Here is a 23321-nt window from a genome sequence, read left to right on the forward strand (position 1 = left end):
GCCGAGTACCGGGTGAACTGCGGGAAGCAGAGACAAGGACGCGCCCTTCACTCAGCCCACAGGCACGGCCGGCCCCCGCCGCCCCCCGCCCCGGCCCGCCGAGGCCGCCGGCCCCGCCAGCCCTCCCCGCGCCCCGGGACACGGGGGACAGTCCGAGCGATCCCCCCGCCGCCCTCACCTTGATGAGCGGGGAGACCTGCACCGGCGGGATCATCCTGGCGGCGGCGGCGGCGGCCGGAACTGAGTGCGGCGGGAGGAAGGGGCGGGGAGCAGCCGTGACCGGGAAGCCGAATGCCGGCGCTGTCCTCTGCTTCCCGAGTGCGGGCGAGTCCGGCGCTCAAAGAGCTCCGGCGGCGCAGGCACCGCAGCGGCTCTGCCGCAAGGAGGGGCTGAGGGAGCTGCGACTGTGCAGCCTGTGAGAAGGATCGAGGGGACCTTATCGATGTTTATCAATGATAAACAGACACAGACTGAAATGCAGGAAATTCCTTTTAAATGGAAGAAAAAACCCCACTTCTTCCTTTTTTTCCCCCCTCATAAGGGTAATTGAACATTAGAACGTGTTGAGCCTTTTGAAAACAGACACTGGAAAAATTCTGGAAAATTTTTTTCACTGTCAGAGTGGTCAGGTATTGGCATAGGTTGGCCAGGGAGGTGGTGGAGTCCCCATCCCTGGAGGTGTTCAAGAGGCACGTGGATCTGGTGCAGGTGATGTGGGTTAGTGGGTTAGGGGTGACAGTGGCAGTGCTGGGTGGATGGTTGGACTAGATGACCTTAAAGGTCTCTTCCAACCTTGATTCCATCATGCTATAAACCATTGAGTGGTTATGGTGTCTCTGTGCAGATGCTCAGTCTGACTGACGCAGACCTCTGCAACCAGTCTAGCCAATCCAACTTTAAACTGGAGGGTTGGACTAGATGGTCTTCAGAGGCCCCTTCCAACGACATCCATTCTGTGATTCTGGGATTGTAATAATCGTTGTATTTCACTTTGATTTTCATAAATACAAAATCCTGTGGTCATTAGTAATTCTATAAAGAACAGCTAGTTACAGTTATATTTAGGAATGATCTTTCTACTTGAGAATGACACAATTCAAATTAATGCAGCTTGTTTCTCAAGAACTTTAAAATTACACCGGATGAGCTCTGTTTATATAAAGTCTCGTATGGTTTGTCCTCAGGTTTAGGTTCTGAGAATAAATTACTTATTTATAAGTAAGGTAAACAAAAAAAAAAAAAAAAAAAGAAAAAACAAAAAACCCCAAACCAAAACAAAAAACAAAAAGGAAAAATGCATTATTGAGCCAATACAGTGCCTTGTAGTATTTATGCACTGCTTTATACAAAGCATCCTTGTAAACACTGAAATGAAACTCCTTGGTCAGATTCAGATTTTGGGTTTCATTTTCTTCAGATACCAAAAGAAGTAGAATCGACATTTCTTTACGTCACATTAAAAGTATTTTGGTGTTTTATAAAAAATCACAAAACTGCTGAGGTTGGAAGGGACCTTGATGATTTTGAAGGAAAACACCCATCTAACAATTTTAATTACAGACATCGTGACTTAAGGTTCACCTACAGAGAAGAAATAAATGACTTAGAAGTTTTGTTTTTTCACTGATTGCAATTTATTACAAATACACATATTCACTACTTACTATGTGCCTGCTGCACATTAGAAACAAAACCATACAGAACCAAAAGTGCTTTTATTAAGTATCAGAAAAAAACGTTATACACAACACAATACAAGTCATTTAACCACAACTAGGTATAAATCCCCTTGAACAGCTGAACATACTCTTCACAAGAAGTATGTAATAGTCACAATTACATATCGGTATCAAGGTGCTTCAAAACAAAAGCACAAGTGCTTTCAAGACTGATCTCAACTGAAACAAGATATTTGAATTTGTTTTCACCTATACGTTCTTCAGGCATACTTTGCCACAGTATTTTTTTTTTATGATGAACAACAAAATCCCCCAAATGCCTTTAATTATGGCATTAAAGTTATCAGGCACTAAGACAATTCAAGATACAAATTAACTGCTCCGCCAGAAGAAAATATAATGGCTTCTAGGACAGCCAGAGGTTAGATGACTTGATAAGCACAAAACTTATCCAGCTGCAGGTAAGTGTAAAAAAAAAAACTTCAACGTATCATGGAGAGGAACTTCTACAAGGTTAGTTTCTTTTGCTGTCTTTCTGAGACTCAGAAATGTGTGGGATCCCTTAGTTATGCACAACTCAGGAGAAAGCTGAACTCCCTAACCTGATGTGGAACTCTTACACATGGCAGTCTCATACTCTCCCTGAATATGACACCGTGCCTTCTGAATAACAGAAGGATGTTACATTGACAGACACAAAAGAGACACAAAAAGCCTGAGAAATTCAAACATTTCAGATGAGCAGCTGCTGCAGAATAGAAAAAAACCTCACCTCTAGTCACAGGGCTCTTTTCCCTCAGAAATTATCAAAGATAGTTGAAACTTGAATGCAAAGCCACGTGAATCCTCATTTGTTACATATATCGTTTTTTAGAATAGATATGCTAAAAGAACTTGTGTTCAGGTAGCTTGGAAGACTGCTACCACAATTGCAACTCCCATCTAAACTTACACACAGAACCACTCAAACACAGGTAGGTTTCCAGCTGCTATCCCCTTTTTGTAACTATGCAGAACAGACAGTGACACGATTGAAAAATAATTTAAGAAAAAACAAAGAGAATGAAACCAGCAACTTGTATGCGCATATATTCTACTATGATGCGCCATCCAGAAATCCAGTGGTGTCCATGTCTTCCATGCCTCACATTCTCTTGCACAGAAGCACAACTAGCTTCTATGTCTGTGTTTGGCTGCCATTTTGCTGGGCATCTGTGCACTTCTTAATCAATCATCACTGTGGTTACATGTCAAGCAGCATTTTTTCCTATAGGGCAACCCTAAACGCAGGGGAACATGCTTTTCTTTGTATCCCCTGTTTACCCAATATTTTCAATAGCAGATTTTGGAGAGAGGGTCTTGAGCTAAAACATAAATATGCCCCAGTTATGGCCAATACAGGCTTTGGTTTACATCAATATAATCCACACATGAATATAATGCGAGTCAGAGGAAATGAAGTTGCTCTTGTAACTTCACATGCACTGTGCGGAAATTTAGGACAGTGTTTCATTTGGAGACAAACATGCCTCCTCTTCTTCTAACAATACAACCTTCCGTCTGGAGAGAGACATCACAGACTTTATGGCAGTTAAAGAAATTCTAACAAAGATGCGCAAGGCAAGAAAAGCAAATGGTATTACGATCTGCATAAGATGGAAAATTGCTGTGCTAAATTCACTTAACAAGCAAGTTAGAAAGAAGGCCCCAAGGCTTACGCAAGGGTAGAGAGCCAGCTTGGCAAACATGAAGGCATGCTCCTTGCCACCGTATCTTGCGAAGGCATGCAAAGTTTCCTCTTCATTGAGAAGGGCTGTAGTCCATATGGCAAACTGAAATATGCTGGCAAAGAAAGTGATAACGCAGCTGACCTGAATGGCTTCTATTTCATTATGAGACTTTTCTGCGAATTCACTGGTCAGCTGGTAAGCTAGTGGAAGCCCACCAATGAAAGCCAATGAAAGTATGTTAAGCAGTCCCATTAATCGGGTGGCTTTTGTTACATAAAGGAAAAGAGAGTGATGGACAAACCACAGGAGACCAATTGTAACAAATGAGCCAAAGTAAGCAAGGTAGTTTGGCCCATATTCACTTAAAGCTTCAAGAAGACTGCTGTGGAACTTCTCCTCAACTTCTCTGGGATCAGGAACATTGTCTTCACTGTGGAGAGAAAAATTACTTTTGCATATTACTGTTATAAAAACGCAACTGGAGCAATACTGAACTGCTTTACTTTGAGCAAGTAGTGAACAACAAGCATCCACTCCATAGTTTTCTAATTTATAACTTAGAAACAGTGCTTCAAATAACACCTCTGCAAAGAAATTCTATAGAAAAGGAAATCTGAATGTAAGTTGGCATTCCTTTGGGTTAATAAAGTTGTCACAGTGACTAAACAGCTTTTATTGATAAAAGCCTTTCATCTGAAAACTAAGCTAAAAAGTTTTGTTCTTCAAGACTCTAGATCCCAACATGTATTACACACGCTGATGATCATTACTGCTGTAACGTGGGTGTTAGAAGTATCTTTGGTTTGTGCTCTGCGTCTTTCCAGAAAATCATACTTTAAAGTAACAACTGCATATTTTAAAAGTTAAAGACAATGTTTGATCAATTTTATTTCCTCAAATATTACATACAGACAGAAGTTATTATATTTAACAAGACAAAGTGTAAGAATCAGCACAAAGCCTTACCATATATCCAGAATGAGGAGGGTTGCTACAATGGCATAGACTCCATCACTGAATGCTTCTACCCGTTCCTTACTCAGAGGCTCACTGAGGTAAAAACTGAAAGTTTCCATGCTATGATGTTCCTCCTCTTCACTTCTCTGACCTGGTAACAAATCCAGAGGCTTAATAATGAAAAGAAGTATAAAACAAGGTAGTTCAACAACCTACTGTGACCCCTCCTTTTTCCCCATTGCCAAATATTTTCTTTAGAAAAAAGGATGCCCGGCATCCACAAATGTCAGTCACTCCACTTTTTTTGGCCTATGTGCCTCTTCCTGAAGTTTATGTTTCTTTCAAGGAAAGTGCTTCAGGAACAAAAAAAGAATCCCTGTCCTTTAAACCATATGGCAAACCATTTTCACCAAATGAATAATGATTCAAAGCTGTAATTGAACAAAACAAATCAGATGCTGTGCCTCAGAAAGCCCTAACAGCTGTAGGGCCTCTATGACAGCTCAGAGAACTTACACTACATGGCAGAAAAAAACCTGTCTTGAGTGTGGGGCTGAACTGGGATATCAAATGACCTGATTTAAAATAATGCAAGCCTTTTGTCAAAAGGTGTAGCTTTTATAGTAAATGTCAAATACATCTCCTAAGACTGAACTCAGAACTGCCTAGCTAGCCAAAATACACTGCTTCAGGTGTATAGACTGCACAAAGAAAAAGGTTAAGGTTCCACAGGAACGCAAATGACAAGGAACTCCATAAAGCAGTAAATTAGCCATCTGACAGGGTGAGAGGTACAGACATGACATGACCGCAAACCACAGTGGCCCCACTGCAATAAGCACACTCAGTATTTGTATGTGCTTATTCTCAGGCTCTGAGAATTCTCCAGCTTCATCTTTTCAGAGCAATTCTGCCTCCCTACTATTGCTACCACATGAGGGAGTCAAGAGTATGCTCCCGTTTGCACTGAAGACAGACAGATTTGTACTAATCTCAACAGCAGCAGCAGAAAGCACAAAGGTGTTATTCTTCTAACCCAGCTTGGGAGTGTCAGTTCCAAAGACATGGTCTGTTCAGTGGTTTTGTGGTCCCTCTCAGAGGGACACTGCACCTTTTGGCCAAGTAGGTTTCATGATATCCCCTTCTCCTTTTATTTTGGCAATGGCAACCTCTTTCTCAGCAGGATTTAAGTGCAGCTCAGGTTGTTGGTATGGTTGTGCAATTGTTAGTCCTGACACAAGGAGGGCAGAAAGCACGTGAGGGAAAGAAGCATGGATTTAGGCTAACTTAAGACATTTGTTAAGGCACCTCTTTAGACCATAGCAGTTAGATTACTGAGATGTAATACCCTGAACAGTTAACTATTGTGACAAAGTTTGATTTACAGCTGCAGCGCTTGCTGGTTTGAAAATGTGTGACTATTCAGCATTGCAGAGAAGTGATAACGGCATAGAGCTTGCTTCCTTATGTTCTTCCATCTCCATGCTCTCTCTTGAGGAGGGAAAAGGGATAGATGGCCTGCAGCCATCATTCATATAGCTCTGTTTGTCTGCATGCACTTGCATTATCAGGACAAACCAGGAAGGTTTCGCACAGGGAAATGATCTTTAAATGTGTTGTGCCTTACACAAATCACATCATAATGATGGAAAACCAGGGAGCAAGGGAGACACTGTTTAGAAGCGCATCAATAAACCCTAAAATCACTATGTTCTGAGACTGAAAATGAAAGCAGAACTAAAATTACTTCATTCTGGGCTGTATGCATAACATGTTGACAACCTAATCTGAACATATGACTAGGAATTTTGTTACTCACCAAGAACTTTGGTTTTACACCATGTAATTAATCGAGTGAGATGCGGAAAAACAATTACAAGTCCAAGAAGTACGTAAGACTGTTGGAGAAGAAGATGAACAGTTTAAATATAGTTAACAAAATACAAATTACCTTCCAGCTTTAATATGAAAATAACTGTCAATCTTACATCTAGTGATATTGAGAAAAACAAATCTTGACTTTCAAAAAGAAAAAAGGCTCAGCTGAAATGCACATGCACCTCCTGAATACTGCATGTGGAACCAAGCACTGCTTTTTCCTACCTAATTTAGTACCAGTAATAAAGAAAGCTAAAACAAATATTATAAAACAATTCTGCTAACAAAAAGTGTAGGAATAACTGCTTTGGAAGCTAAAGAATTATCCCAAATGATCCTTATGGGTCCTTCCAATTAATGATATTCTAAGATTCTACTGTTTGTGTCACAAAAACACATTGGTGGGTCCTAAGTGGTTCACAGGCTTTGTACAGGTCTAAGCACACACAGGAGCAACTTGGAGACTAATTTCACTGTTGTTAATATTAAAACAAACAACCAAATTACAGCGAACAGAGTGAGGAAGAAGAAAACATACTTTCAGATAAAACTAGATCTTTTCACCTTTGGACTCCTAAATGCTCCTTTCATCAACAGCAACCTGATTTCTCACAAACTTGGGGATTTTTTAAATACTGCTAATTCCTGTGGAATCTTCCTCAAAATTCAGTTAAATCCATCTTTTCCTAAAGAACAAGAGGAATGGAAGCTCAGGATACATTCAAAAAACTAGATTTCAGTTCCAAATAGGGGTTCCAAAAAAGACTTAAAGCTATTAATAAGGAGGAGCACCTCATTGACCTTAATTAAAGATGGAAGAGAGAAAGGCTATGTAAAAGCAGGCCGTAGCCAAAACTATTTGTTTTGAGATGCAGGTTGGCTAACTGGTCTCCTTACTCTATTTGCTCTTACACCCTGAGTCAGCGCAGCAATTGCATTCACTTCTCTTCAGTTTGTGCAATGTGGTGTTTATTTCCTGCACTTTCCATATTATCTCAACCACTTCTGATGCATAACACACTAAGGTAGAATTTAGAAGACTTTACTAAAACAAAAAAAGCAGGCATAGCAAGTAATATTGTAGCAGAATGTTATTTTTAAATGATACAAATTCATGGGTCAAGTTACAGGTTGATACATGTGATTAAACATTCAATGCAAAAGAGCAGTCGTGATTACAACACCACAGAACGGGCAACTGAGAAAGTCTGCATAAGTAACACAGACACCATTATTTTCATACACAGTCCTAAAGACAACGAATACAAACCGCTGCATCAAAGTTTTCAGTTAACTGGGAGAACTTACCAAAGGAATAAAGAAAAAAGAAAAGATGGCTGCTAAAAAGCATAAAACTGGTCCTCTTAGAATAATCTTTAAGATATGACGTTTATAGAAATTCTGATTTTCAGACTCCTGTATCTGTTGATTCAGTAAGTGTGGGTGATAGAATCCATATGCTACTATCACAGCCTGCAAGGAAAAGAGCATTACTGAAATTATTACATATAAGTATATGCAGCATTTCAAATATAAGACATAGAACTATAAATCAACAAATTCCAAAACACTTCCAAACTTATTCTTCACTTCCATATCAAAGGCTGGTCCTAGAAACTCTGAGATTTGACAATACGCTGCATGTCAAGACTTTATTCTCCTCTGCAGAGCCTGTCATGACCTTTGATCCTTGATGAAGAGGAATGAAAATCGCTGTAATAAGGAACTGAAAGTGACAAAGCACTGCACCAGGAGGAAGAGTGCTGCTGGACTTGAGGCTGAAAGTCTGTGTTCCTCACCCACTGCTGCACAGCTCAGAAATACCTCGGCAGGAAAACTCAATTGTTCTTTCCCCATGGCATTTCTACAACGAGTGGGAAAGGAATTCCATGAACTTTGAGATTAGCATGAAACAGCTTCACATGACTGAACTTTCATCTTACATACCGGCACTGTATTATCATAACGGGCACAACATTGAAGAGGAATGCTATACAAAAAACACATTTAGCAATTTATGCCCCTCACTAAGAGACTTAATTTCAGTTCTACACAAGAAAGTCTATTTAAAAGTGAAAATGTAAATGGATAGCTCAGTAACTTCAGATAGCTTCAATAACTTATACCTGTATAAGGCCAATGACAACAGCACAGACACTGAACAGGAAGATGCCAAAAGGTACCCCTGGAAAGGAGGCCATTAAGGAAAACTGGAAAAAAATGCAACAAGATCAAATATTTAATTAAGAAGTGATGTAGGAATAACAGTAAACAAACGGAAGCACTCTTCATTCAATACTGAAACTCATAAATCTAAGTAATAATTTGTATTTCACCATAATTCCATTAAATACAATTTCTATCAACTAATATCCCAACCAAAAGCATCTGGAGAGATGGTTTTGCTCTGACATTCATACTGCTAAACCTTAACCACTCTGGCACTGTGCCTGCATAGTAATTACAGACTGGCTTGTACCTGAGCGTAAAGTTTAACTGGCTTTGGTCAACATGTCATAGCTGTGAAAATTCTTGATATTAGGATACCTTTTTGAATCTTTTATTTTGTCTATCTCCATGGCTCCCTGTTGTATTAATTTCTGCAGCTTCTTTAGGGGAGGATTAAAAAAAAAAGAAAAGCAGAGTGTAGTAGTAAAGTAACATTGACAGCTTTCCAAAAATTATTTCAGCTTCAAGACAAAATGCATGTTCTCGTGCTGCTAAAGATCATTTTACTGACCACAGCCTTATTTTTTGCAGACTAAATGTAGGACATATATATCCATAGAGAAACAGGTGCCTGTCTTACACATACAACAGTCAAGATGCATTTTAAGCAACTGTTTTGTTCTGTTAATATAGCATTCAGTTAATATAGTATTCAGTTAATATATATTCAGCAAATATTCCTTTGAGGTCATCTGACCAAAAATTGTGCAGATTTTAAACATGAACCATCAGCTGCCAGAACCAACCTTGCAGAGCAACTCAGAAGTGATACCACAAACTTGGTCTAAATTACAAAAGGAAAATGTCCTGCCATATAAGGAGGAGTTTGAAACACAGTTTTATTTATCTTGCCAAAATTCTCATCAGATAACTTGGTTGCTTTTTTAAAAGAAATCATGGGAATTTTTTTACCATGAAACATTGGCACAGGTTGCCCAGTCCCTGGAGAGAGATAAGGTGAGGTTGGATGTGGCTTTGAGCAACCTCATCTAGTCAAAGATATTCCTGATCTTTGCAGGGGTTGGACTACATGACCTTTAATGGTCCCTCCCAATCCAAACTCTTCTATGATTCTATGATACTATGACTTCCCATGACTGTAATTTTTGTTCCAGTCATGGAAAATGGAACAGATTTTCTGCCAGGTCTAAAACATGCAATATTTGAAGGTTATAAAATAGCTTCATGAATTTTAAAGAAGAAACACTTGACTATGATAATGGATTCAGGGTTTACACTATAACAACATTTTCCTGGGTTTCTGAATAATTTGGTAAAGTCTTTCCAAATAAATAAACAAACAAACACTTTAATTTAAACATATGACAGATTTTAGAAAATTACTTACTGTATATGGCAAGAAGGTTATGATCATCATACAAGCCTAAAACAGAAAAAAAGCATATTGAAATACTATGTATTTTCTGGACACATCTTCAATGAGGGTATTGCTTGCTTTGCATTTTACAAAGAGATCAAGTGCTTGCACTGCATAATAAAAATCACCCACATTTCTGAAGTTACTGAGTTTTGACTAAAATAAATGGCTAGTTTTGTACACATCTTCCATGTTCTCTATCCGAATTGTACAGGCTTATTTTAGAAAACACTGCAGTTTTTTACCAATACCCCAGGTAAAAGTTTTGCTATGGTTTTTAAGAGACTTCTCTCTAAAGTAGCAATGCTAAATGTACCACACCGTCTAAATAGGTGTTTCTGATTTGTCAAGAACATTAATATCTGATCCCAAAGACGTCATATCTAAAAAAGCAAAATTAAAAAAAACCAACCAAACAAACAAAAGAGTAAAGAAATGCATTGCTTTGAAAGCTACATTAGGTAAGAATTAGATGTCTTAGGATATTCTTCTAAAAGAATTTCCTCTAGTGTTATCTCATAGAGCTCCAACAGTGCTCCACGAGTAACAAAATTAAATTAACTGTGTGGTTGCATACTTTCAGAGAACAGAGTTTAAAACAACATAGCAAAATACTCAGTTCTCAGATGAACTTCAGACTAACCTGCTGCAGAGCTTCTATTGGCTTACAGTAAAACATTCTTAAGTTAAAAGCAAGCTACTTATGAATCAGTCATCTTGGAACTAAAGATCTTTGTATTTTCCTGACTTGGAAATATGACAGAGTTACGCTATTTAAAGTAGAAACTTTTGGATATTCACAGACACACTCAAGAAAAAGTGACCTGTATCTGCTAGGTTAAACATCCAGCCTGTCTGACATGACTTACCAGATTTAGAAGAGCCAGGACATCATCTATATGCTCTATCACCTGAAACAACCTGGCAAGGCAAGGCAAGGTAAGGTTATTATGAACAAGCCAACTCACAAAATATATTTTACAACACTACATATGAATTGTACATTTCTCATAGTGTAGGGGAACCCAATTTCCTTTGCTCCGGAATTAATACAAGTGCTCCAGGTGCTACCAAAACTCATGTAGCTCAAATACAAAAGTAATTTCTTAGAAAAATACGAAAAGTGAGATACAATCAAGTCACTCATGGAGCAGTTATCAAGAATCTTGTTTCTATTTGAATGGCAGAGTATTTTCAAAATATTGTAAATTTCAAAATTCAAACAAAAACTGCCCTGGTTCCAGTATGATGCCTACATGCCAATTTCTTTTTAACCACCAAGACACGGCAGGGGGGGATGTCCACAGCTCTATAAAATTCAGAATCTGCAACATTACAATTGATTTTGTGACAAGTACTTCTGAGGACAGAGAGATGAGTTTTGCCTAGCTGGTACTGTATCAGTTCCTTTGTTGTGGAGCTTGCAAGTTACAAATTCCTGTTTTTTCAGCACAATTAGAAGTCTAATTCCATCTAGACTTCAAAGTAAAATGAAAAGTAACTCTAAAAGCTATATAATGCTTGTTTTTCTCTGTATCACTATGGCAGTGGTGTAAGAGTAGCTATTCACTGGTAAGAGTAACATTTCTTTACAATGATTTTCTAATATTCAACAAAAGACATTCCAGAAGTCTGGCAGCAAGACAGAAATGTTCAGAGACATGGTTATCTCCTGCACTTTCTAACTTTTAACTTTAGATTTAAACACTGTGATCCTACCTTACATGAGCTGCCCATGCCACTGTGACTATTAAAAAGGTCATCAAGTAGACTGCAATTTTTGCTAGAAGAAGTTGCTGAACACTTTCACCTAATTTCTGAAACAGAAAGTGACACCCAAGGAAACAAAATTTAGATGTTATATTACAAAATCATTACCAACATCTGCAAAAGAGATGTACAGTAATGTAATCTATTTTTTGAAAATGCCTCCCAAGAATGCAGTTCCCATTCAACAATCTCTTTAGTACATTGCAGAGAAACCGGTTTATTAGGAACTTGTTAAGTAGGCTGAAATATGGCATGTGATATGCCAACACATCTCTTCAATCTGTAAAAGGGCTTCCCAATGCTCTGTTCACCTTGTGATTCATCTCTCATCATTGTTACTTTAATAATGCATTTCAGAGAACTGGACACAACATGCCCCTTTTACTTTCACAGCACTGACTTCTGTACTAGAAGCCTCACACAGGTTTTCGTGTAATGATTGTTAACAAGGAGAAAGGAGAGGGCTTAACCTCACCGAATTTTGCACATTTTACCACCAAAATGGCTTAAACAGACTCATGTAGTATATTTGCTGTGTTACAGATCTTATCTGAGCTCCTTAAATTAAGACTTAGGTCTGTTTGAGAGTAGAAAAACAAATCATGATTAAAAAAAACACCTGTAAACATTCTCAAATTATTAATGTTTCCTAAAATTCCTGGGTATTTTCGGAATTAATTTATTTCCTACAGTCTTCTTTTTCAATCTCTGCTCATTCAAATTACATTTATTATGAACCCAACTTTAAAACTAGCATTCATATTGTGCTATATAAGTGGCTTCCCTAAGTGATGGTTTATTACCAAGAAGACCAGATGCTTTCTGAAAGATGTTTTGGTCAGATGGGCAATTCATTTTTCACAGAAAAGTAACTACATATAATCTATGGCCTATAACATATAGCTCATTCAGGCTTTATGTCAAAACATCTGCAGATAACACAAATATTCATCTTAAAGTTTTACACTCAAAGTTCACCAGCTCCTCGCCCTATGCAAAATTTCTGTTAGGTTTTATGCTCCTTAATGGTTTCTACTTTTTAAAGCCCGTTACTTGAAATGAAGCAGGCGTGCTGAACTCAAGAAACAACAAAAGGCACGTGATACCTGGTCAGGATGTATTTTTGTGTGAGCCACCGGCAAAATCTGAAATAACAAAATGTTTATTAGCACATGACGTTCTTTTCCTTGTTGAGCACTTCCCTAAAACCACACAACCCTCAGGTGCCCGCGGATCGCGCAGCCAGGAGCTACGCTCTGGAAGTCACAGCCAGTCTTGAGCCGTGGCCCGGCCCGCCACGGCCCGGCCCGGCCCGGCCCAGCCCGGCCCGCCACGGCCGGCACTGCCGACACCGCCCCGGGACAGTCGCCGACATGTCGCGACAGCGGGGCCGGGCGGCACGGGCGGTCGCGGCCCCGCGGGAGCGCGGGGCGGGCCGGACAGGCGCGGGCGCTACCCGGAAACCCGGGACCAGCCGCGGCTGCCCCAGGCTTCTCCCTCCCTCCCTCCCTCCCTCCCTTCCTCCCGCCGCCGGGCGCTCACCATCACGGTAGCGATGATGGAGAGCAGCGCGTCACTGTAGGCCAGCAGCCGGTGCGATGTCTGCGTGCTGCTGCCGCTGCCCGGCTCCGGCCCCAGCCCCAGGCCGCGCTCCGGCGCCGCAACTCGCGGAGCCGACATGGCCCCGCTGCGCTCAGCGGCGGCGGGGGCGGCGCTTCCCCTCGCCCTCAGAGGGGCGGGAGCCGCCCGGTGGCCTGGGAGGCAGGGGAGCGCTGCTCTGGGAAACAATGGGATAGATGTCCCTGAGCCGTGGTGTCGCTGGGCGTCCAGCGCCTGAAGCACCCAGCCCCTCTGATCTCCCAGGACCAGCTGAAAAACCAGGGGGTTTATCTTCTGCCATATGCTATATTCTTAACAGTGTACTCAGAAAGATTGACTTTTCTTTTGCATGTATTTTTTTTTTTCCTTTCACGTTTAAGGTTGGAATTGGAATATACCCTACTAAGGAGTATCTGTTGAATGAGAATGTTTTGGAGATACAATCACAGAATAGGTAAGGTTAGAAGGGATTACTGGAGGATACCTAGTCCAACCTCTCTGCTCCAGCAGGGTCCCCTACAGTATGTTGCTCAGAACTGTGTCCATATGGCTTATTAATACCTCCAGAGAAGGAGACTCCACAACCTCTCTGGAAAACCTGTTCCAGTGCACAGTCACCTGCACAGTAAAGAAGTTCTTGCTCATGTTCAAGTGGAACTTCCTGCGCATCAGTTTCTGCCTATTACCGCAGGCCTGGTTCCTACGGTATAGCACCGTGTCCCGCAGCCATAGGGAGGAGGAGGAGGAGAAGATCCAGCAGGCAGGAGTTGTGCAGCAAGATTGATTTATTTAATTATTTTACAAACTCTTTTATAGACTTTTTTCTTCATAGCCTAATTGGACAAAGGGCCAGCCACCCCTTGGGGGTGATTGGCTAAAATCCTAAAACATCCATTGTCAAAATATTTTTCTACTATACCATAAACAAGACTTTTCAAGGTTGCAGGTGTCTGGGTTGTTTACATTCCCTGCTACCTCTTCTGTGAGAGAGAAAAGTCTCTCACGGACTTAGAAAATAACAAGAAAATCCTCGCTAGCAGCATTTTTGTAACTACAATTCCCCCTTTTTGTTTTATAAGATAACAACTCTACTATTAATGCCAAATAGAAATCTACATCAGTTATTAATTCTAAATATGTCCTTAAGGCTTTAACTATCTGACTCCATAACAAGAAATTTAAAGTTCAGTCTCTGCTTGTGGAAGGACCATCCCAGTCTCTGCTTGTAGAAGGACCATCTGCCTGATGGTTGACATCCTGGTCATCATCAGAAGAGTCATTAGGCTGATGATCTACATTCTGGTCACCATTTGGATGATTGGCGTTCTGGTCATCATTTGGAGGTTGCCTGTTCTGCCTCTGGTGCCGTAGGTCAGGGCGAACGCATTTTGAAGGTAGCCACCGTATCCCGGTATCTGTGGAAATGCAAGCATACCCACGACCCCAAACGATAAGCTCATGTGGGCCTTCCCACTGGTTAGTGAGTAAATTCCGCACCCAGACTTTTGCCCGGGGCAGTTGTCTGTCACCTGCAGACTGCAATGAGAGAAAATGATTCAGAATAACAGGATTATTTGAATTTTGTGGTACTGTAAGGTGATTAATTGTATACAAAGCTTTTGCTAGTCGGCTCTGTGGGGTTTCTCCATGCATTCCCCTTTTCTGTTTGTCCAAAACACGCTTCAAGGTACCATGAGCACGTTCAACAATGGCTTGGCCAGTAGGAGAATGTGGGATACCAAAGGTATGGTCTACACCCCACAGGTGTAAAAACTGCCGTGTCTTCTCCGAGGCGTAGGCAGGACCATTATCGGTTTTCACAGAAGCTGGCACGCCCAGGACTGAGAAAGCCAATTTCCAATGGGCAATGACATCACGGCCCTTCTCTCCAGTGTGAGCAGTAGCCCACATAGCCGAGGAGAAAGTGTCAATAGACACGTGCACATATTTCAGCCGACCAAATTCTGGGACGTGAGTTACATCCGTTTGCCAAATCTGCAAGGCTTTTAGCCCTCTGGGGTTTACCCCCTCTGGCAAAGGCGCAGCGAGTCCATGACAGTCAGCACAAGCGCTGACAATGTGGCGCGCCTCGGTTGGCTTTAAATGAAACTGCTTCTGCAGGGTATGTGCACTTTGATGGAAGAAACCGTGCGATGCCTTGGCTTGTGCAATTTTGTCAGGCTGAGGCCCTACCCATGCAGGGTTGGCCAGCATGTCAGCCCTGGCATTGCCTTCCGTTAGAAAACCTGGTAAATTGGTGTGGCTTCGAATGTGCAGAATGTAATACGGATGCACTCGAGCCTGAATTGCAGACCACAAGGTTTGCAACAGCGAAAACAGAGCCACATTGTTCACCTCCTTCAGAAGGGAATAATCTAAGCGTTGGGTTATATCTGCTACATAAGCAGAGTCAGTAACCAAATTCAAAGGTTCCTGTGAGAATCGCTGAAAAGCCATGGTAACAGTCCTTAATTCAACTAACTGAGCAGAGTCTGACTCGGATTGGTGTGTTGATGAACCACCACAAAGGCAGTGTAGGATACTGTGTGCTCTTACACACAGTGACCCCTGCTAAAATTTTGTCCCAATCCGTACGCCCCAAACTGCCAACGCATCCCGTCCCCAAAGGTTATGGGAAGTGGTAGCAATATAAGGCCTAATTGTAGCTGTGTGTCCCTCTGAGTCCTTCACCATCACAGGCCGTTCGCTTAAATAGCTCTGTGTGGTTCCTCCTATTCCTGCAATGGCCGATCCCACCGGGGCTAAAGGCCATGAGGGAGGCCATGCAGAGAAGGAGATGATAGTTACATCAGCACCCGTATCAATCAAACCTCGAAGCTGAATCCGGGGTGGTTGGGCGCTTGGCAGGACCAGGGTACATGTCATCTGTGGCCTTTGGTCAGAGATGTCTGCAGTCCAGAAGGCCTGTGGAAGTCCCGTAGATCCACTGCCGTTATCTTCCTGAATTTGTTCTACCCTGGGGACACAAGACTTAAAAGGCACTAATTTAGCAAGGCAGGTCTTTTCAGGAATAGTTACAGGGGGTTTTTGCGTGGAGACCATAGCGCAAATCTGACCTTTAAAGTCAGAATCAATAACTCCTGAGTGCACTAAGATTCCTTGATGGGCAACGCCAGGTTTTCCCACCAGCATCGCACTGGATCCCTGGGCTAAGGGTCCATATGCATCCAAGGGAACCTTATAAATACCGCTAGAGTCTAAGACGACTGCGGCTGCACTGTGGACGTCAAAACTGTCTGATCCGTGGGGACCGTCTGATCCCTGGGTGCCGTCTCTAGGGTGGCTGGGTAGGCCTGTGCCTGTACCTGTGCCAGTCTCTGGGGGAGCGACTGCATCAGAGAGCAATTCCCCCTCCTTGCACCCCGGCGGAAGTTTCCCGACAAAGGCCGACCATCGGCATGAGTCCGGGATCTACAGTAGCCCGTACAATGGCCTGGCCTGCCACACCTCTTGCACTGGGGGATCGGTGTGTTCTCTTTTTGGCTCGGCTTAGGCCGCTTCCGTTTCTTCACCTGTTTTGGTGGCTTTGGTTCACGACCAGAAGATGCGTGAACAGGCTGCAGGAACGCAGCCAAGGCAGACCTTTTCTGGTTCCCAGATCCCACCTTAGCACAGGCTTCAACCATGTCTGTTACCTCAGGGTCCCCTGGTAAGGCATCTATGATTTTTCTGCACTCCTCGTTTGTGTTATCTCTCACTAACTGCCTTAACAACATCTGTCTTAACCCGTCATCGTCAACCTGCTTCTCAAGAGAAGCAGCAACTTTCTCTACAAAAGAGAGGAATGACTCTGATTTGCCTTGAACTATTTCAGTATATCGCTTTCTGGGCGCAGACAACTCTATGGTTTTCAACAGGGCAGCCATGCCGACCTGTTGAGCTTGCTGCAGGATGCTAGAGGGCAAGTTACCCTGTAGACTGGGATCAGAGAAGGGACCAGTCCCCATCAAAGCATCCACTCCTGCTGTCTGTCTAGGATCAGCAGCAGGGAGCTGCATATTTGCTAATGCAGTTGTTGGGGTTTTTAGTTTAGTCCTAGTTTTTTTCTGTTAAAGGAATTTTTTCCCATAGCATGTTGCTAGGAGATAAATGGCCATACTTGAGAGGAGATAGCCATACTTAAGAAAGACAAAAGGGCCCGGCCAGGCTTTTGTTCTCACCTGGCGGGCAGTTCAGTTCGCTCTCAGCGTCTGGAGGGAGAAGGTGCAGAGAAAAGAGCTGCTGGTTCCCGTTTTTCGGCGTCTTTCCTTTCTGCTGGAAACAACACCGGGATCCCAAAGCTGCTTTCCCTGCCCTGCTGGAGCGTGGGCTGCGGCCGCCCTACTCCGCTGCTGCTTCGAGCCTTCGCTGCATTGTAGCCGTGCTTACCCTGCCTGCCTGGAGCCCCGGGGGGTTTTGGATACATCTCGTCTGCCACCCGGGATTTGTGTTTGTGCCTGCCGCTCCAGCCTACCAGTCCAGCCTGCTGTTTCCGAGAACCCGGGACCAGCTGCCCACCGGTTTGTGGAGCTCCTTTGTTCCATCCTTCCCCGGGATCCCAGGGCATCAGAGCAGCCGCGTGCTTCCCGAGCTCGCTCCGGAGCGCCCCCTGCAGCCGCGGGGGAACCATCGCACCTGCCCTGCTCACCGGGAGCCACCAGCGATCCCTGTCGGCTGCGAGCGGAACTGCACCCGAGGGGAAATAGCCTGACAGCCGAGAAGGCTGGGACTGGGTTTGTGTTTGCTGTTACTGTCATAGTTGTTGTTGTTTTGTTTGACTAGTTATATATATATATATATATATATATAGTAAAGAACTGTTATTCCTATTTCCCACATCTTTGCCTAAAGACCCTTGATTTCAAAATTATAATAACTCAGAGGGAAAGGGGTTACATCTGCCACTCCAAGGGAGGCTTCTGCCTTCCTTAGCAGACATCTGTCCTTCAAACCGAGACAGATCTTGGCGCCCAACGTGGGGCCTGAGGGCATTAAGAGAGAGAGGTGAAAAAGGAATAACAGTTCCTGAATAACTTAGGGCATTAAGAGAGAGAGCTGAAAAAGGAATAACAGTTCCTGAATAACTTAAGTTTGTGTGTTGGATATAGGAACCTTGGTAGGCAGCACTATGTGGTCTACTTTGCCCTGGTTCGGGTGGCATGTGGCCGTGGCTATATTCTTCCCCTTTGCAGCTCCCTACTTGAATATGGGTCCTCTCACTAAGGCTACCATTGCTGTTATCCAGCTTGTGCTATGGGTCGAGAAGGTGAGGAATTCATGGGTTTTTAACTTCCTCCGGAATGTGGGCACGTGGATAAACGGCTATCACACACTGAGCGCATGTTTTTGGGGTTATGTTAACAATGGTACCTTCTGTGAGGAAATGACACCAGGGGAAGTTTTCCCCCAACCCCTCAACCAGTTATTTGGACCCACCCCATCAATTTTTGAAGGGTTTAGATTCCCTCTGAATACTAACCACCTGCTGCTGGTAGGCCTACTCTATTTAGCATTCAAAGATAAGTTGAGATTGGCTTGGATAACTACCCAGACACCAGCCCCAGAGACTAGAGATCCTGCCCCAGAGCCTGACCCTGCCCCAGAACCTGACATGGCCCCAGAGAGTAGAGTTCCTACCCCAGAGCCTGATTCAGCCCCAGAGCCTGACACAGCCCCAGACACTAGAGACCCTGCCCCACAGCCTGATACCGCCCAACAGCCCACCTCAGAAATGGACTACCCGAAATGGGTGGGGGTACTGGCGAAAGGGATGCAGGAGATGTGCCAGGAGATGGGCCAGGTGCGCAAGGAGATATGCCAGGAGATGGGCCAGGTGCACCAGGGGATATGCCAATTGCTAAGGGAATACACCTCCTCAGCTAGTGAAAAAACCTCTCCCTGCCCCAAAGAGGGTGAGTCCGATGGTGCAGCAGTGGAACCCACAGATGTTACAACCGCCCAGGTTTCAGCTGAACCCCAAGGACAAGTACAGCCAGCAGCAGTCGCCCCTGTGCAAAGGAGGAAGTGTAAGACCAAATCAGTACGACCAGTTAATGATGATGGGGAACCAGGGCCCTCACAACCAGCAGGGGAGCCAGAGCCAGAAATCATCATTGAGTCCCTGTCGTACGACAGTCTCCGTGGTATGCGAGACGACATTGTGCGAAGGGGGCGTGAGCCTTATACCACCTGGCTGCTTCGGGTTTGGGACCTTATGGGCACAAGTGTGCAACTGGATAGTGGTGAGGCAAGGTATCTGGGATCGTTGACCCAGGACCCAGGTGTGAACCAGATATTTGTGAGGGAGCCAGGACCCCTTTCTCTCTGGGACCGGCTCTTAATGAGTGTGAGAGAAAGGTTCATTCACAAAGAGAGAATGCAGGAGTACCATCATAGAATGCAGTGGAAGACACTTGAGGAAGGGATCCAACAGCTAAGAGAGGTGGCAGTATTAGAGGTACTCTTTGGGAGGGATGGACAGCACGGTAATGACCCCGATAAGGTCAGGTGCACAGGACAGATGATGTGGAACCTGGCAAGACTAGGGCCATCGCAATACACCACCTTCATTGCAACCATTGATGCTGACAATAACCGAGAAACAGTGGGCTCTGTTGCCAACAAGCTCAGGAATTATGACAGCATGGTCAATGGTCCACTGAAAGCTCATGTCTCTGCTGTGGTCCAGGACCTCAAAGAGGAGATGAAGGAGATAAGGGAGGAGATGAGGAAGGTCAGTGTGGCACCAGTGCGAGTCACAGGCCCCCAGGTCAGAGCCCGTCGTCCCCCTGCTAGAGAGAGAGGGTACACCCCACGAGCTGAGCTCTGGTTTTTCCTGTGTGAGCATGGGGAAGACATGAGAAGGTGGGATGGGAAACCCACTTCTGTCCTGGCAGCGCGGGTGCGTGAACTCAAGGAGGGAGGCACTAACCGAGGGGGTTCCGCTAAGGTGAAAGTAGCCTCAGCCTCCCGTGACCGAGCTGCCAGGTATTACAGACAGGAGGATGATATGTCAGATCCCCTCGAAGGTACCTCTAGTATGTATGCCCAGGGAAAGAATGATAACCAGGGCTAGAGGGGCCCTGCCTCTAGCCAGGAAGAGGCACGGGAAAACCGGGTTTTCTGGACAGTGTGGATCCGATGGCCTGGCACATCAGAGCCACAAAAATATGATGCATTGGTTGATACTGGGGCACAGTGTACTTTAATGCCATCGGGACATGTGGGGGCAGAACCTGTATCCATTGCTGGGGTGACCGGGGGATCACAGCAGTTGACCCTTTTGGAAGCTGAGGTGAGCCTGACTGGGAAGGAGTGGCAAAAGCATCCGATTGTGACCGGCCCAGAGGCCCCGTGTATTCTGGGCATAGACTTCCTCCGGAATGGCTATTACAAAGACCCAAAGGGACTCAGGTGGGCGTTTGGGATTGCTGCTGTGGAGGCAGAGGGCATTAGGCAGTTGAACACCCTGTCCGGACTGTCTGAGAATCCTTCTGCAGTTGGGCTCCTGAAAGTGGAAGAGCAACGAGTGCCAATTGCCACCTCAACAGTGCACCGCCGGCAGTATCGGACAAATCGAGATGCTGTGATTCCCATCCACAAGATGATTCGTGAGCTGGAGAGCCAAGGGGTGGTCAGCAAGACCCACTCACCCTTCAACAGCCCCATTTGGCCTGTGCGCAAGTCTGATGGGGAATGGAGATTGACTGTGGACTATCGTGGCTTGAATGAAGTGACTCCACCGCTGAGCGCTGCTGTGCCCGACATGTTGGAGCTCCAGTATGAGCTGGAGTCCAAAGCAGCAAAGTGGTATGCCACTATTGACATTGCCAATGCATTTTTCTCCATTCCTCTGGCAGCAGAGTGCAGGCCCCAGTTTGCTTTCACCTGGAGGGGTGTGCAGTACACCTGGAACCGACTGCCCCAGGGGTGGAAGCACAGTCCCACCATCTGCCATGGACTGATCCAGGCTGCACTGGAAAAGGGTGAGGCCCCAGAACATCTGCAGTACATTGATGACATCATTGTGTGGGGGAACACCGCAACAGAAGTGTTTGAGAAAGGAGAGAGAATAATCCAAATTCTCCTAAAAGCTGGTTTCGCCATCAAGAAGAGCAAAGTCAAGGGGCCTGCCCGAGAGATCCAGTTCCTGGGAGTGAAGTGGCAAGATGGACGGCGTCAGATTCCCACTGAGGTCATCAATAAGATCACTGCGATGTCTCCACCAACCAACAAGAAGGAAACACAAGCTTTCCTAGGCGCCATAGGTTTCTGGAGGATGCACATTCCCGAGTACAGCCAGATTGTGAGTCCTCTTTACCTGGTTACCCGCAAGAAGAACGATTTCCACTGGGGCCCTGAACAGCAGCAAGCCTTTGCCCAGATCAAGCAGGAAATCGCTCACGCCGTAGCCCTTGGCCCAGTCAGGACAGGACCAGAGGTGAAGAACGTGCTCTACTCTGCAGCCGGGAACAATGGTCTGTCCTGGAGCCTCTGGCAGAAGGTGCCTGGTGAGACTCGTGGCCGACCGCTGGGATTCTGGAGCCAAAGCTACAGAGGGTCCGAAGCCAACTACACTCCCACAGAGAAAGAAATCTTGGCAGCCTATGAAGGAGTCCAAGCTGCCTCAGAGGTAATTGGAACTGAGGCACAACTCCTCCTGGCACCCCGACTACCAGTGCTGGGGTGGATGTTCAAAGGAAAGGTTCCCTCCACGCATCACGCCACTGATGCTACTTGGAGCAAATGGATCGCCCTCATCACGCAGCGCGCCCGAATTGGAAACCCAAGTCGCCCTGGGATCTTGGAAATAATTACGAACTGGCCAGAAGGTGAGACTTTTGGGTTATCTTCTGAAGAAGAAGAGGAGCAGGTGACGCGTGCCGAAGAAGCCCCACCGTATAACGAGCTACCAGAGAGTGAAAAACAATATGCCCTCTTCACTGATGGTTCCTGCCGAATTGTAGGCGCTAGCCGGAAATGGAAAGCCGCTGTATGGAGCCCCACACGACAAGTTGCACAGGCTACGGAAGGAGAAGGTGGATCGAGCCAATTTGCTGAACTCAAAGCCGTTCAATTAGCTCTGGACATTGCTGAAAGAGAGAAGTGGCCAAAGCTCTACCTTTACACTGATTCATGGATGGTAGCCAATGCTCTGTGGGGTTGGCTGGAAAGGTGGAATAAGGCAAAATGGCAGCTCAGAGGAAAACCAATCTGGGCTGCTGAGGAGTGGAAAGACATTGCCGCTCGAGTAGAGAAGCTATCTGTGAAGGCCCGTCATGTAGATGCTCACATTCCCAAGAGCCGGGCTAATGAAGAACATCGTAATAACAAGCAGGTAGATCAGGCTGCGAAAATAGAGGTGTCCCAGATAGACCTGGATTGGCAACATAAAGGAGAGTTGTTCCTAGCTCGATGGGCCCATGATGCCTCAGGCCATCAGGGCAGAGATGCCACCTATAAGTGGGCACGAGACCGAGGGGTGGATCTGACCATGGACAGTATCTCCCAGGTCATCCATGACTGTGAGACATGCGCTGCGATCAAGCAGGCCAAGCGGGTGAAGCCCCTGTGGTATGGTGGGCGGTGGTCCAAATACAAGTATGGGGAGGCCTGGCAGGTTGATTACATCACACTGCCTCAAACCCGCCAAGGCAAGCGCCATGTGCTCACAATGGTAGAAGCCACCACAGGATGGCTGGAGACCTACCCTGTGCCTCACGCTACTGCCCAGAACACCATCCTGGGCCTTGAAAAGCAAGTCCTTTGGAGGCATGGTACCCCTGAGAGGATTGAATCTGACAATGGGACTCACTTCAAGAACAGCCTTATAAACACCTGGGCTAGAGAACATGGCATTGAGTGGGTGTACCACATCCCTTACCATGCACCAGCAGCTGGGAAGGTTGAGCGGTGTAATGGACTGCTTAAAACCACCTTGAAGGCACTGGGTGGGGGGAGTTTCAAAAACTGGGAGGTGCATTTAGCAAAAGCCACCTGGTTAGTTAACACCCGAGGCTCCACCAGCCGAGCAGGCCCTGCCCAATCCGAACCCCTACAAACGACGGATGGGGATAAGGTTCCAGTGGTGCACATGAGAGG

At 44.9% G+C, this 23321-nt stretch overlaps 1 protein-coding gene across 1 annotated transcript; it reads right to left on the bottom strand.

The window, feature by feature from the left end:
- Positions 1-1610: 1610 nt before the first annotated feature.
- Positions 1611-13329, bottom strand: TMEM175 (transmembrane protein 175). Its single transcript, XM_069001811.1, has 10 exons — positions 13164-13329; positions 12728-12766; positions 11571-11668; positions 10721-10772; positions 9822-9857; positions 8371-8454; positions 7553-7717; positions 6186-6264; positions 4376-4517; positions 1611-3839 (listed from the first exon to the last, which is right to left on the bottom strand). The coding sequence occupies exons 1-10, from the start codon at positions 13299-13301 to the stop codon at positions 3176-3178; spliced, it is 1497 nt and encodes a 498-aa protein (XP_068857912.1). The 5' UTR covers positions 13302-13329; the 3' UTR covers positions 1611-3175.
- Positions 13330-23321: the final 9992 nt, after the last annotated feature.

Source organism: Aphelocoma coerulescens (assembly GCF_041296385.1).
Source record: "Aphelocoma coerulescens isolate FSJ_1873_10779 chromosome Z unlocalized genomic scaffold, UR_Acoe_1.0 ChrZ, whole genome shotgun sequence".
Classification (NCBI taxonomy): domain Eukaryota; kingdom Metazoa; phylum Chordata; class Aves; order Passeriformes; family Corvidae; genus Aphelocoma; species Aphelocoma coerulescens.

Bases quoted from the DNA above. Each gene is read 5' to 3' on its own strand.
- TMEM175 (XM_069001811.1), bottom strand. From the start codon at position 13,301: ATGTCGGCTCCGCGAGTTGCGGCGCCGGAGCGCGGCCTGGGGCTGGGG. The intron at 9,858-10,720 runs GTAAGTCATGTC...TTTCTGTTTTAG, and splicing joins TCCTGGCTCTTCTAAATCTG to GCTTGTATGATGATCATAAC. The intron at 3,840-4,375 runs GTAAGGCTTTGT...TTCTCTCCACAG, and splicing joins CTCCTCATTCTGGATATATG to TGAAGACAATGTTCCTGATC.